A 16,002-nucleotide genomic window follows, 5' to 3' on the forward strand; every position below is an offset into this window, starting at 1 on the left:
GCTGGGGTAGATGATACAAGATCATCAGGCCCTACATAGGGCTCACATCTAAAAGGGAGGGAGAACAGGTATCTAACCGCTGATTTACAAATGTGGACACTGAGGCAGAGGGGAAATTGACTTGGACAAGGTCTCCCAGCAGACATATGGCGGAGCCAAAGTCCTCTGACTCCCAGCATCGGGCTCTTTTCACCAGGCCATGCTGGTCCCTCATATTACTTCCTCATGCCACTTCCACACACCACAGGCTTGTATCCCTCTCAATCGTTGTTGCCAGCAGCGGCCCCCAGAATGATTCCCACACTTTAGGGATGGCACTTCCTTTCCAAGGTCACCCCACCCCACCCCCAATCTGCCCCTCATCTTGGAGGCCAGCCAAACTCTTCATTCAACTGGGTTGAACTAAGCACCCCGGTTTGTCGCCTTTCTTTTGGAAATCGAACAGAGGAAAAGGCAACAGATGAGGTTTGGAGCCAGTCAACCTGGATTAGGGTGTCCTGTTGACCAATTAAATCCGTCTGGTTTTGGGCCTAGCCCGGCCTCGGAGCAAATGCTGATTAGACCACCGCTGACCAGGACCACAGCTGCTGCGCTTGGAAGAAGGCTAATCATGAAGCTGCCCGAGAGCGTGTCTAGAAAACAACAGGCAGGTCCAATAAACAGACATCTATATTGCGCTTAAAACGCTAATAAAAGGAGTTTAAAAGGAGGCTGTCCTCTGGCCCCCATTCACAGGAATTCCTTGGAAGGCTCCAGTAAGAGGACAATGGCTGGAAAGCAGCTCCTTTATGGTCCTGGGAGGCACTGGAAAATGCAAAGCCATCAAGGAATGGGGAATTGCAAGACCAGGTTGCAAATAGGCTGTCTAATCCAGCCTGCCTCAAATGAGCAACTGGAGGGCTCAACCACACTACCATCACCATCATCATCATCATTATCATCATCATCATCATCCTCATCATCATCAGCTGTTTATGGAGCCCCCACTGTGGGCAAGCACTGTACAAGGGCTGAGGGGAGAGCCCAGGACAAAAACACTGACTGACAGCTGGTTTATGTTTAAAGGCCTAGGCAATCACCTCCCAAATGCATTCTCAGTGGCCAGTCTCAAGCCTGCTGAGAAAGCGGCATGGTCTAGTGGTTAAAGCACGGACCTAGAAGCCAGAAGGACCTGGGTTCTAATCCCGGTTCTGCCACTTGTTCGCTGGGTGACCTTGGGGAATCACTTCAGTTCTCTGTGCCTCAGTTAATCTCACCTGAAAAACAAGGCCCAAAAACTGTGGGCCCCCAATGTGGAACAGGGATTGGGTCCAACTGGATTACCTTGTAACTACCCCAGTGCTTAACGTTGCCTGCACATAGTAAGTGCTTAACAAATACTATTTTTTTAAAAAAAAGAGCACAGCCTCAGGTGCTGGAAACTAGATACAGTTGGTTTCCAAGATGGCCCCCAGGAGACCAATGCCATGGACTCTTCTTTTCCCTTGCTTCCCTGTTTCAGAGTTGGGGATCCTCATCAACCTGGATATTATTATTCAGGTGTTTTCCACCTTATCCATCCTATGGCCACATATTCAATGATGACCACCAAACAAGGACAATCAGAAGGGCAAAATTACAACTTGGGTCTGAAATCAAGCCTTACTCACTCTCCTAACCCAGTTGGGGTGGGATTTATTGGAATGTGGGTTGCCACTCAAATGTCTTGAAAGTGTTAATCTTACTCACTTATAAGGTGTCTAGTTTATATCCATTATAAACCTGTTTATTGTGACTGGCCCCTCCCTATCTTCTGGTGTCATAAACCTCTAATTACCCCAATAAAGCCGGAAGGCTTCTAACTGCACCCTGTAGACACCCAGAGACAATAAGTGCCACAGTAAAACATGACAATGGCTACTCCTATACTCTCTCGGTTAGAGCCAAGGCCCCCTTAACGGGCCTAAGACCTCCTCTTTCCCTGTTTTCACTCCAGGAACCGTGAGTTTCTGAGCCATCCGATTAACCCAGGTTATGTCCGGAGATAATTCTGTTCCAGTGCCAGAGAAAACACAGATCCTAAATCGACATGGCTCAGTCCCCCAAACCGAGAACCGGACCGAAATGTTTCCCCTGTCCTGCCGGAGCTTTTGGGGGAGGAGTATGGTCTAGTGGAACGAACAGGGGCCTGGGAGTCAGAAGGATGTGGGTTCTAATTTTGGCTCCTCCACTTGTCTGCTGTATGACCTTGGGCAAGTCACTTCACTTCTCTAGGCCTCAGTGATCTCACCTGTAAAAAGGGGATTAAGACTGTGAGCCTCATGTGGGACGGGGACTGTGTCCAACCTGATGATCTTGTATCTACCCCAGCGCTGAGAACAGTGCTTGACAAATGCTTGACAGTGCTTGACAGCGCTTAACAAATACTATCATCATCATCATTATTATTGTTCACGAACAGCACTGGAGTTCTGACCTTGGCAGTTGGACTAATGAAACCATCTGTAATTTATTTGTTTATTTATATTTATGTCTGTCTCCTCTCTTCTAAACTGAAAGCTCCTTGTGGGCAGGGAATGTGTCTGTTTACTGTTGAATTGAACTCTCTCAAGCAGTTAGTACAGGGCTCTGCACACAGTTAGCACTCAATACATACAACTGAATGAATGAATGAATGAAGGAATGAGACCAATTCTTTATGGAAGAGTGTTGGAGGAGGCCCATAAAAGCCACAAAGAGGATTGAATTTGGGGAATTTCTTAGGCAGCCCAAGTCTCTGGCAGTGTCTCTGTTGGTGTGCCTATTATATCCTACCCAGAGGTTCTCTGGTCAGGTACGGGCAGGGCTTTTATCAGGGTTCTAATCCAAAGCACTGTTTACTTACACTTTGCCCTTCTCCCCATTCCTCGCCCTTCCTCACTCCTCCTCTTTTCTCAGCAATTTGGGGGACAGCTCCACTGAAGACAAAGACCAGAAGAGCATTCCTGCAGCTCTTGTGGAATCTGCCAGCCCACTAAATGGCGGGTTAAGAGGACCGGCCACCACTTGACTTTGCCCATAGAGGACACACACCTCCTTTAAGGAGAAAATGGGGAGGGGGTGGGGGACTGCTAGGCCGGGGAAGTTCAGGGTCAGCTGTGGCTGCCCTCCCTGCCCCAAGAACACGAGGGATTTGATCTTTCACCCTCGTTCAGACTTGGGTAGCCAGGCTGCAGACTTTGAATTTCCTTTACCTCGCCTGTACCTGTGCCAACTGCCAGGTTTGAAAGGCTTGGGTTTCGTAAGCATCAGAGGTCACAGGGTGGAGAAGGAGGAGGAGGGAACGGGTAAGAATTGCCAGAGGAAAGTTGGGAGAGAAAGGATGGGAAGGAAGAAAGGAAGGAAGGAAGGAAGGAAAGGGGGCCAATGCCTTGAGCGGGGTCTTGCAAACAATGCAAACTCACTATGTGGTATTACAATATCACATAAAAATCTGAAATTTTAGGGGCCTGGACATTTTCAAAGTTTTGATTTATCCCCAAAAGCACACAGTAGTAATTTTAGCAAGCCCTCTAACCACATGCAACTAAATCTCACTCTTCTTTTCCTCTTCCTCCTTTGTCCTCATTCTCCCTTTTCCTTCTCTAGAACTCTCTCCTCTTCTCTCCTCTATTTTTTTTTTCCTTTCTCTTTTCTACTCTCTTCTCCCTCTCCTACCTTTCTTTTTCTTCTCTCCCCTCTCCCTTTCTCCTCTCTTCTCCCTCTCTCTTCTCTCTCCCTCCTATCTTTCTTTTCTCTCTCTTCTCTTCCTTTCTCCTCTCTGCCTCTTGCACATTCACCTACTCAGAACCCTCTCTGCAAGAGGTTCTGGGGGCCAGGTCAGAGGCTTTATTTGGCAGCTACATGCAGTGAAGTAAATGCTCATAAGAGAGTACAATCTCCCCAACCCCACCCTACCCCACCCCTCAAAAAGGAGACCCAGTGGGAACATTTTCTAGTCTGGTGATATCTGGCATCACATGTCACACTGTGATTGAATGAAGGATGAGGAGTTGTCATTCACAAGAGCCTAGAAGAATCAGGTCCCAAAGACACTTTTCACTCTGAACTGCTCACAGTTTACTGTGTGGGACTTCAGGCAGCGTCCTTCCACCCCAGAGGTGGCTGCATTTGAAGCACAGAATCCTTGGGACCTTTTACGGGGGGATTATGCATGTCCATTAAGATTGCCCGTGGTGAATCTTACATCTTCCAGGCCTCCTTTGTGAGAGGATGAGTCCCACTGTCCAGGTGGGCTGGGTTTCTTTGTATGCGCGCTCTCCCTTCACACACCCAGAGTCTGACTGGCTATCAGGTGGAGGTGGAAGGCAGAATGCTTGGAGGGCCAGGCTTGGTTAATCTCATCAATATCCTGATTGTCTTCGGAACTCACAGAAGATAATAGCAACCCAAGGAACAGTCTCTGGGGGTGGGGCTGAACAGATAATGCAGATGCTTGATAAACCAAAGATAGTCCATTCCTCTGCAGCAACCTCTATGGTAGAAATCACTGAATAATCCCCTCTGAATAAAGACATCTTAAAAATAATGGACATTAAAATGCCCCCAGGTCGTTCATCTTCTGAAGTTTCCTTCTTCTACTTGGGGACAACTGGTGTCCTTTATTGCTGGGAGATGAATATTTTTACAACTGCCCCATAAATCCATTCTCCATTGCCTTTTACCCAGAGTGCAAAGTGAACTGGGGACTGGTTCTTGGGAGGCCCATTCAGTTATCAAGGCGGCTTGGGGCCCCAGACATGCAGATTGTCAGTGTTGCTCAAATCTCAGTGGGCTCAGAGAGCAGCCAGAAGTCTTGATTTCTCCCCACTCGTGGGCGGAGTCTGAGGCCAGGAGCAGTTTAGGGAAGAAGTAAGAAAATGGCCAAAGAGGACAAGGCAAGACCCACAACTCCTCCAACAACCCAACCCCTAGCTCCGACTTTCATCGTAATTATAGTATTTGTTTAGCACTTACTATATGCTAAACACTGCTGGGGTGGATGCAAGCAAATCGGGTGGACGTAGGCCCTGTCCCATGTGGGACTCACAGTCTCAATCCCCATTTTACAGATGAGATAACGGAGATACATAGAAGTGAAGCGACGTGCCCAAGGTCACACAGTAGATAAGTAGAGGAACCGGGATTAGAACCCATGACCTTCTGACTCCCAGACCCATGCTCTATCCACTATTCCATGCTGCTTCTCTGAGCAAAGAGAAGTCCCCAGAAGGTGGAGGGTTCTCTGAGGTTAGGGGCTGGATTCTGCTCCAGCTGGGGTCAACCCCCAGGGCCCCCACAAAGAAGAAGCTCCCCCATATCAGCCGGAATAGGAGATGAGGATACCACTTCCTGAATCCAGATCCCGTCACCTCCAGTCCAGCTGGGGTCCAAGCGACAGATGTAGGAAAAGCCTGTTGGGTGGGATCCCAGGGAATCCTGGGGCAACTTGAGGGGGATTTATCTTTCAGTTGAGGGGCACACGATCCAGCGAGGCTGGTGGGGGCTGGGAGAGAGGAAAGAGTGGTAATGGAGAGAGATCGGCTCTTGACTCGCCACAGGGTTCGATGCCAACTCCTCGTGGAAGAGCATGGGGCTGGGAGTCAGCGGACCTGGATTCTAATCCCAGTTCTGTAACTGACATGCTATCTGACCTCGGGCCAGTCTCTTAACTTCTCTGGTCCAATTTCTTTATCTGTAAGAATGGGAGTTAAATATCTATTCTGTTTCCGCTGAGACTGGGAGTCCCGTGTGGGACAGGGACCGTGTCCCGATTATTTTGGATCTTCCCCAACTCTTAACACAATGCTTGGCACATGGTAAGTGCTCAACAAATGCTATTTTTTAAGCAGTGGGGATAAAATACACGTTTTCCTTCCCTCTTAGACCGTGAACTTCATGAGACTCTACACTCTGAGGTCCTTATGGGCAAGGAACTTATCTACCAATTCTTGTACTGTATGTACTCTTCCAAACTCTTAGTACAGTGCTCTGCCCACAGTAAGCACTCAATAAATATGATTGGTCGATTGACCGAGACAGGGACTGTGCCAACCCCTCATCCATGTTCTGCCTCTGGTCTGGTATGGCCTCTCTCCTCAAATCTGACAGATAATGACTCTCCCCACCTTCAAAGCCTTAATGAAGGTACATCTCCAACAGGCCTTCCCCAACTAAGCCCTCCTCTCCTCTTCTCCCGCTCCCTCTGCCTCGCCCTGACTTGTTCCCTTTATTCATCCCCCCCTCAGAGTCCATAGCACTTAGGCACGTATCTGTAATTTATTTATTTCTACTAATTTCCAACTCCCCTTCTAGACTGTAAACCCTTTGTGGGCAGGGATTGTGTCTGTTTATTGTTATATTGTACTCTTCCAAGAGCTCGGTAAGTACTCTGCACATAGCGAGCGCTCAATAAATACGATCAAACGAATGAATGAATATCTAATCTGCTCACAGTGCATCCACCCCAATGCTTAGTGCAGTGCTCAGGCGTTGGTAAATGCTTAACAAATACTATAATTAATAATAATTACAAATAATAACTGTACTACTCGTGAAGGATTGGGGTAGATAACAAGGTAATCAGCTCAGGATGCAGGGGGACCCATGTCTTTCCACTCATTTCCACCCAAGAGTGTGGGGAGAGAGCATAATGGCGGGGAGAGTCCTGGGCCTCCTCTCTCCCTCTCCTTATGTCCCCATCTCCCAGCTCTCCAGATTGGGGGGCCCCCAGGGGAAGGGCAAACACCACCACCGGCAGCCCTCCCAGCCCCAAAAGTCACGCTCGTCCCGGGTCGGGCCTGACTCCTTCCTTTGCCAACTTCCTCCTCCCGCAAGAGAGAGCCCGATCGATGCAGGCACCAGCCTCCGACGGGGCCCATCGATCCTAGCAGCCGGGGCCCCTCTGACCTCTGGGGTCCTCCTTCAGCCCCCCTCTCCCCCCCGGAATTCAGGGAGGTGGCCATCACTCCTGCCCTACTCAAAGGGCGCCTCAGAATGAGGCCTGTCACCCGGGCCTATAACCAAGGACGGCTCCTGCTGGCTGAGCCTGGGCCGGGGAAAGATAAAGGCTCGGGCTTAAAGGCCTTCCAGCCTGAAGATAAATGAACCCCCCTCCCTCCCCCACCCCAACACTGCTACAGTAACCGTGGTCCCCTAATAGAAGAAAACAAAGGGGCCCCGGGGTGACAGAAAACGTGCTGGGAGGATGAAGGCACATCAAAGGCAACCAGGCTCGTTCAAAGCCCCGGCTTAATTGTCAATTAAGCATGCATAAGGGAGACAATGCCATGACAACCCTGGGCCGCATGCTGGTGTGTTATTGTAAAGCCAGAGGAGAACACTGAAAACAGCTGATTTTGCTGACAATGTGGTTGTAGGGCACCTTGTAAGCAATCAGAGGATGACAGAACCAGAACTCTCCTCTTGCCACCCCTATTGTGGGGGACATTCCAGGACCAGGGTCACATTTTGGTCACCGTGTCCTCCTTCTAGACCTAGTGGCCCAGCCGCTTCTGAAATACCCGTCCTGCTGTTCTCCTGGTGCCCAGAAAAGAGGGGGAAAAGAGTGAAACTTTCACCTCTGGGCTCCTTCTCTCGTCCCTTAACCCAGCTACCTCCAGCTTCCTGGCTGGCCTTAACTGAGGATGAGTCGGGGGGAGACGCTCTTGGTCACAGGGCAGGGAGGGGGTCGGAGGAAATTTCAGATTTCCCTAAATTCCTTTTCAGCTCCATCTCGGCATTCGCAGTTCCGTGTGCTCCTTCCCCCAAAGCGACTCTTCTCTCACCTCGCCTCTCTAGGGAATTCTGGACTCTGAAACTCAGCGGCAGGAACGATAACAATAATCCTGGCATTTGTTAAGCCCTCACTATGTGCCAAGTACAGTTCTAAGTGTTGAGGTAAGTACAAGGTATTGAGGTCGGACACAGTCCCTGTCCCACATGGGGATCAGTCTTAATCTCCATTTTACAGATGAGGTCACTGAAGCACAGAGAAGTGAAGTGACTTTCCCAAGGTCACACGGAGGACATGTGGCAGAGTCAGGATTAGGACCCACATCCTCTGACTTCCAGGCTCATGCTCTTTCCACTAGACCTCGCTGCTTCTCCCGGGAAGGAGTTCTGACAGTAGCCTAGGTGGAGACAGTCTTCCCCTGACCCGGGCTAGGCTGACAAAAGTCAGTTGCTTTGGTGATGCGCTTAGTACAGTACTCTGAAACTAGTAAGCACTCAGTAAATACCATCGATCAGTTGGCTGCTAGCTGGTCAGCATGAAGGAACAGCATGGCCTGGTGGCAAGAGCACGGGCCTGGGAATCAGAGGTCGAGGGTTCTAATCTTCGCTCCTCCACTTGTCTGCTGTGTGACCTTGGGTCACTTCACTTCTCTGTGCTTCAGTTACCTCAACCGTAAAATGAGGATAAGAGTGTGAGCCCTATGTGGGACAGGGACTGTGTTCAACCTGATATATCTTGTATCTACCCAGCGCTTAGAACTGTGCTTGGCACAAATTAAGCGCTTAACAAATTATTATTATTAAACCCAGAACCCCTCATGACACCCCAGAACAGCCAGTAATACCGTTGGTCACTGACGTGCTCCTGAGTGATACTGTGTTCCAGACTGGATGTCTGGACGTGGCCAGTTGACTCTCTGGAATTCCGCTACAGTGACTCAGGAGAGAGGAAATGGATTCCCGATGCCCGCCATCAACCCGGTGACCTTGTGCGGAGTCTCTGGAGGAGGTCAACTACTTTCTTTGGTTGAGAGAGCTGAGCAGCCTCTGGCAAAATCGCGGAGGGAATAAGCCTCGCCCAGAAATGCCCTATCTCTTCCTGAGCCCCTAGCCGCACAGTACGGAACAATCGATCCATCGTATCTATTGAGGGCTTACTGTGTGCAGAGCACTGTACTAAATGCTTGGGAGAGTACAATACAGCAATCACCGGGAATCTCGAGAAAACAATCCTCATTGTCGAGCGGCACAGATTAAGCACCCCGCCTGTACAGGGCACTGTTCTAAGTGACCTGCAAGGGCAAGTTAAATGACCTCAGCCTTGACTCAGGGTGTTTACAATCAAGACCTTTGCAAAGCCACGAGGAGGGAAACAGAATTTGCCCAGAGATCTGAGGAGGATCGAATGTCAAGCCCCAGCTCACCAGGGCCACATCATTGGTCTTATCCCTTCCCCTGCGATAAATGCATCCTAAGAGGGCCCTGAAGTAGCCAAAAGTGCCCCAGACTTTCTTTTTTTCTTTTTCTCTTGGTATTTGTTAAACTCTTACTAAGTGCCAGGCATTGTACTAAGCGCTGGGGATAGAGGAAAGAAAATCAGGTCGGGGACAATCCGTGTCTCACACGGCGCTCACAGTCTTAATCCCCATTTTACAGATGAGGTGACTGATTTTACAGATGAGGTGACAGAGCACAGTAGTAGATGCCAATGAGCACTGTTCTGATGCCTTTTGATGCAGAATGCTGTACTGAGCACCTCTGTGCACAGTTCTTTACTGGGAACTTGGAGATTCATTAGAAATCACCCTCAGAGAGCTCACAAAAATACTGGAGGAGACAGACAGAAACCAACTACCCTAAATACAACAGGAAAAAAGAAAGTAGAGACAAATGATTACAAAGATAGGCCATCAAAGTTACGGATCTACCCAAGAGTGTTTGGGTGGCTGATGAGACGGCATGATCAGGAGGATGGGGAACCTGTCTTGGAAGACCTCCTGGAGGAGGTGGTTTCGAAGGAGGGCCTGGAAGAGGAGGAGGTGATTCGAAGTGGAAGAAAGTTCCGGGGAGAGCGATGCGACCGAGGTAGGAGAGTCAGAAACGAGGGACAATCGGGTGAGCAGAGGAGGAGGAAAGAGATGGAACAGGAAAAGAGAACAAAAAAGGAGCAAAAGAGACAGGCTGGAAGGTCCTGTTTTATGCATAAAGGAATCACTGGCCATGGGAGGTTTTTAGTACCCGTTCTTTCTCTTGACACACTGAGAGGAGGATGATAGAAGAGACCCAAGTAGGTTCGGTGACCCTGAGGTGACCTCCACGCGACCCTTACTTGTCTGAAAGCTGCTGGCCTTTTTGTGCCTGTCAGGCTCACTGATTTTGCTGTGTAGATGACAGGTACGGGGACAATGGCTATTGTCTTCCCAATAACGCCCCTTGCCCCCTCACCACTTGAGCCTTTAGGACCCAAATCAGTCTTTACTCACTCACCAGAACTGCTCCTCTGCCCCACCCAGCTTAGCGCCGCCCTCCAAGTGACTCCATCTGAAACTGATTTGGTCTTTCCAAGATACTTGCCCCAACCGGGTTCCCCACTCCGGGAAATAAAGTCCATCCTTTCCCACTGCAGGTGGGCCTACACTGATTTTGGGGTCCAGAGGCCAGAAACTCAGATTCCTGTGTCTCCGACTCCACAGCCATACTCCGGTTCTCCACGATGATTCTCTGGGAGAATGTCATGCCTAAGGGATGTTTATTGTGCATAATGTGTCTGTTCATTGTTATAGTGTTATATTCTACTCTCCCAAGTGCTTAGTACAGTGCTTTGAACACAGTTAGCGCTCAATAAATACGTTTGAATGAATGAATGAAGTTACCAGGTTGGTACTTTCCCAAGGTGCACATGGGCCTCAAGATCTAGCCACAGAATTGACGCAACTTCGTGGACCCAAGCGATAGACTTTTTCTCCTTATGTCTCCCCAGTTCTCCTACACACCAGACTTGGGGGTGGGTCGTTTCCTTACCTGACAGCTTGCTGGGTGGCGAGGTGCTTGGCTGGGCGTGGTGGGGTGAACTGTGGGACAACAGGGAGTTCAGGCTGTGCGGCTGGCCCGTGCTATAAGCGTCCATGGCCAGCTTCTGCCGAAAAGCCTCCTCCTTCCTGCGGTTGGCAAACCAGTTGTAGACGCGGACCTCGGTGACCAGATTGGAGCCCAGGCCGTGGGCTTTGGAGGGGGACACCCCACGCTGCAGACACTCCGCTCTGCGAGCAAACAGAAAGGAGGCGGTGAGACGGCGGTGAGATCGCTAGTATCTCTCGAGTCAGCATTTCTCCAGCTGGGCTGCCTTCTGCTGAGGATGTCCACTCCAACTCTTTCGTTTTTTTTAATGGTATGTTAAGCGCTTACTAGGTGCCAGGCCCTGTTCTAAGCACTGGGGTGGATGCAAGCTAATCAGGTGGACACAGTCCCTGTCCCACATGAGGCTCACGGTCTTAATCCCCATTTTACAGATGAGGGAACTGAGGCGTGGAAAAGTGAAGCGACCTGCCCAAGGTCACACACCAGGTAAGTGGCGGAGCCGGGATCGCTTAGGGAAAGGACAGCGCAAAATGAGGACCCAAGGGGATTATGGGTCTTGTTGTGCTTGAAAGCACCAAATTTCACCACGGGGTGTCTATGAGGTCACTTTAGAAAAAAGGAACCCCTGATCAACCTCTTCTCCCTCCTATTATTCATTCATTCAATCGTATTTATTGAGTGCTTACTGTGTGCAGAGCACTGTACTAAGCACTTGGAAAGTACAACTCGGCAACAGATGGACACAATCCCTACCCAACAACGGGCTCACGGTCTAGAAGGGACTATTAGACTTTGAGGCCAATAAGGGACAGGCACTGAAGATCTTGGCTCTTCCTAGCATTCCTAGCATTGCTCGTCACATAGTAAGCGCTTGACAGATACCACCGTTATTATTATTATTATTTTTATTAGGGGGGAAACAGACATTAATATTAATAAGTAATTTATAATGTGTAATTTAAAGATATATACCTAAGTGCTGTGAGTCAATCATATTTATTGAGTGCTTACTATGTGCAAACCACTGTACTAAGCTCTTAATGAGACACCTTAAGCCTTAAGCTTAATGTGATGAAAAGCCTTCTCCATTCCTTCCCAATCAGGAGCAAACCAGAAGCCGCCCTCTCGCCCTGCTGGCTGATGGCGAGGATTTGTCGGGTTCGCCCAGGGCCTGGTTCTCGAGGGGCAGGGCTTGTAGGCAGAAAGCTTGAGTTTGGATTTCCCCTCTCTAGCCCACTGGCTGGGCAGTTTAAATTAATTTTTTTAATTGGTCCATTTTAAATAACCACAATTTTATTGAAGTTTTCAATAATGATAATGATTGGGGTATAAGTTGAGCACTTAGTAAGTGGCAAACACTGTGCTGAGCACTGAGGTAGATAAAAGATAAACTTATCGGCTTTAAGGAACTCAATCAGCTCTCCCTCTCATTCCTTACCTCACTGATCAACTATAACACCATCTACACACTTTGCTCCTCTAATACCAACCTACTCACTGTCCCCCAGACTCCTCTGTCCCACCACGGACCCTGGCCCGCATTCTCCAAACCTGGAACTCCCCCTGCCTTTCGTATCTGACAGACCACCACTCTCTTCTCTTGCCGTACGCCGTCGAGTCGTTTCCGACCCAAAGCGACACCACGGACACATCTCTCCTAGAACGCCCCACTCTCCATCTGCCATCGTTCTGGTAGTAGATCCATAGAATTTTCTTGGTAAACATCCAGAAGTGGTTTATCATTGCCTCCTTCTACTCAGTAAACTTGAGTCTCCGCCCTCGGACTCTCTCTCCTGCCCCTGCTGCCCAGCACGGGTGAGTTTTGGCTTGTAGTAGATTGCCTTCTACTCGCTAACCACTGCCCAAGCTAGGAATGGAATGGGTATAGGCCTCTGCTTGACTCTCCCTCCCACAGCCGAGACTGGTAGAGTACTGGAAACTCTCCAGGTGCGACTCTGACAGGGGCCCCCACTCTCCCCATCTACTAAAATCACATCTCCGCCAAGAGGCCTTCCCTTACTGAAGCTCCCTTTACTCCCTCCTTATGTGTCACTTATGCACTAGGATCTGCATCCCCTAGCTATTTGGATACTCACCTTACCCCCAGCTCTTAGGACTTAATACCTGTGGTACTTGTTAGGGGCTTACTATGTGCCAAGCACCGTACTAAGCGCTGGGGGAAATACAAGATCATCAGGCCTCACATGGGGCTCACAGTCTAAGTACGACGGAGAACAGGTATTGAATCCCCATTTTACAGATGAGGGAATTAAGGCTCAGAGAAGTTAAGTGACTTGCCCGAGGTCACACAGCAGATGAGTGGCAGAGCCAAAATTAAAACCCAGGTCCCGCTGACTCTCAGGCCCATGCTCTTTCCACTACACCACGCTGCTTCTTCACTTAGGTACAAATCCTTCTATTCTGCCATTTCCCCTATCTGCAATTTATTTTAATGTCCATCTCCTGTAAGTTACTTTTTACAGAGATCATGTTTACCAACTCTGTTGTACTGTACTTCCAATCAATCAGCTGAATTTATCGAGTGTTTACTGTGTACAGTGCACTGTACTAAACGCTTGGGAGAGTACAATAGAATTGGTAGACATGTTCCCTGTCCACAGCGAATATACTGTCTAGAGGGGGAAACAGATGTTAATATAAATAAATAAATTACAAGTGTGTTCATGAGTGCTGTGGCGCTGGGAGGGGAGATGAATAAAGGGGGCAAGTCAGGGTGACGCAGAAGGGAGATGAAGAAAAGGAAAAGCGGGCTTAGTCGGAGAAGACCTCCTGGAGGAGATGTGCTTCCAATAAGTATTTCATTAATACTCCCCCAAGTACAGTGTTCTACACACACTAAGCACTCAATAAATACATTGATTGAGGTTTAAACATAGTCCCTACCTCATGTGGGGCTCACAGTCTTAGTGAGAGGCGGAACCGGTATTTAAACCTCATTTCACAGAAGTGGAAACTGGGGTCCAGAGAACTTAAGTGACTTGCCCAAGGTCACAGAGCTGGCAAGTGGCAGATCCATGAATAGCATTCCTGACTCCCAGGCAGTGCACTTTCCCCTCGACCACGCTGCTTCCCGAAGTTTGAACTGAATTTCTCCATCTTCCTCCGTCTCCGACCATCCCTCCTCACTTAGAGTGGTGGCCAATGAGGGCAGGAATTCGGCTTCCACCCTTCTAGGTGCTTGAGTGCTTGGTGCAATGCTTTCCCTGGAGTAACACTCAATAAATCCCACTCTTTGAGTCTTTCCTTGTTATGTCCCCAGGGCTTAGCCCAGGGCTTGCACAAGGAAAGCAATGAAACATAGTTTCATGCTGGTAACAAACCTTTCCTGACAACTAGCCCATCAGTATATTAATATTTCTCCTCCTCCTCCTCATCAGTGGTATTTATTGAGCACTTTCTATGTACCAGGTGTTTGGGAGAGTACAGTATAACGAATTGGTAGACACGTTCTCTGCCCTCGACAAGCCTACAGTCTAGAGGGGGAGGCAGACACTAACGTTAGAATAAATATTAGTAAGGAGGAATTGTCCTGAGATATGGGAACCGAAGAAGCATTTGCAAGATGTGGTCACCTATAGCCAGTTTATTCTGCCATTCACTCTCCCTGTTGGAAACCCTACTCTCCTCATACTCTGGAGTGAGCTCCTATTCCACACATGAAGTGTTTCAAGACAAAAAGTCATGAAATAGATGGAAATCCTCACCAATCTCTCAGGAGTTTGGGGAAGATTTCCCTCCTGAGATTTGAGGATTGTTTGAAAGAGGACTGTGGTGAGTTTAGCTCCCTCAGCTGTAGGTGCAGGTGAAAATGGGGATTAAGACTGTGAGCCCCATGTGGGACAGGGACTGTATCCAACCTGATTTTCTTGTATTCTCCCCAGCGTTTAGTATATAGTGCCTGGCACATAGTAAGCACTTAACAAACACCATTATTATTATTACCCAAGCGGATATCTGAAGGTGGAGAGAGACAGACAGAGGCAAAGAGACAGATAGAGGGTATCGGTACTCCTTCCAACATTTAGTTAGAGCTACCCTTGCAAAGAGCAACAAAGAGTGGCCTTCAGAAGGAAGTAAAATGGGAGTGTCGGGATGAGGAGGGCGAGACTGAAGAACAGAAAAGTATTCCTCAGCCCTCCTCCCTGGGCTTCTCCGATGACGAGTGGTCAGAAAATGGCGCCCATTGGTTTCCTCTGCACACCGACTATCACCAGAAATCTGCCCAAGACTCTGAAGGACCAAGAATTGCCCTTCCCATAATGCAGACCTCGATTCTCAGTGAGCCATCTGTTGCAAACATTTGTTTCCCTTTCAATCAATCAGTCAATCAATCAGTGGTATTTACTGAGTGCTTACTGTGTGCGGAACATGGTATTAAGAGCTTGGGAGAATTCAAAGCAATAGTGTTGGGAGACTTGATTTCTGCCCACAAGGAGCTCAGAATCTACAGTCATCAGTGGTATTCATTGAGACCCGACTACTAGGTGCTAGGGAAAGTGCACCAGAAGCTAAATTCTTGCCTTCAAAAGGGTTGAGAATTTAGTGCAGGAGCATGGCCTTGTGGGAAGAGCATAGGCCTCCAAGTTGGAATACCTGGGTCCTAATCCCAACTCTACCACATGCCTGCTGTGTGACCTAGGACAAGTCACTTTGCTTCTCTGTGTCTTAGTTCCCTCATCTGTAAAATGGGGCTTTAATACCCGTTCTCCCTTCTACTTAGATTATGAGCCCTGTGTGGGACCGGGACAGTACCTGATCTAATTATCTTGTGTCTTTCCCAGTGCTTAGAACAGTTCTTAACAAATGCCACAATTATTATTATTATTACTATTATTATTAGGGAAGCAGCGTGGCTCAGTGGAAAAAGAGCCTGGGCTTCGGAGTCAGAGGTCATGAGTTCGACTCCCGGCTCTGCCACTTGTCAGCTGTGTGACTGTGGGCAAGTCACTTCACTTCTCTGGGCCTCAGTTCCCTCATCTGTAAAATGGGGATTAACTGTGAGCCTCACGTGGGACAACCTGATTACCCTGTATCTCCCCCAGCGCTTAGAACAGTGCTCGGCACATAGTAAGCGCTTAACAAATACCAACATTATTATTATTATTATTATTAGGCAGAAATCAATGATTTACAACCAGGAGGAGTAGGAGGAAGACTAAGGATGTAATGGGC

The 16,002-nt window shown here is 48.7% G+C and overlaps 1 protein-coding gene and 1 non-coding gene across 5 annotated transcripts in view; both read right to left on the minus strand.

Annotated features, from left to right (window-relative positions):
* Positions 1 to 16,002, minus strand: part of HNF1B (HNF1 homeobox B) — a 69,988-nt gene that overhangs the window by 39,972 nt on the left and 14,014 nt on the right. For all 4 annotated transcript variants that reach the window (XM_029082591.2, XM_029082589.1, XM_029082588.1 and 1 more), the window contains exon 4: positions 10,753 to 10,991. In XM_029082591.2, coding sequence (XP_028938424.1) covers positions 10,753 to 10,991 — 239 coding nt within the window. The remainder of the gene's footprint in view (positions 1 to 10,752; positions 10,992 to 16,002) is intronic.
* LOC114818141 lies at positions 12,635 to 12,774 on the minus strand. The gene has a single exon (XR_003765962.1). It is a non-coding gene; the product is annotated as a small nucleolar RNA SNORA7 (small nucleolar RNA).

The sequence above is a fragment of the Ornithorhynchus anatinus genome, chromosome 17 (genome assembly GCF_004115215.2).
Source record: "Ornithorhynchus anatinus isolate Pmale09 chromosome 17, mOrnAna1.pri.v4, whole genome shotgun sequence".
Taxonomy (NCBI): domain Eukaryota; kingdom Metazoa; phylum Chordata; class Mammalia; order Monotremata; family Ornithorhynchidae; genus Ornithorhynchus; species Ornithorhynchus anatinus.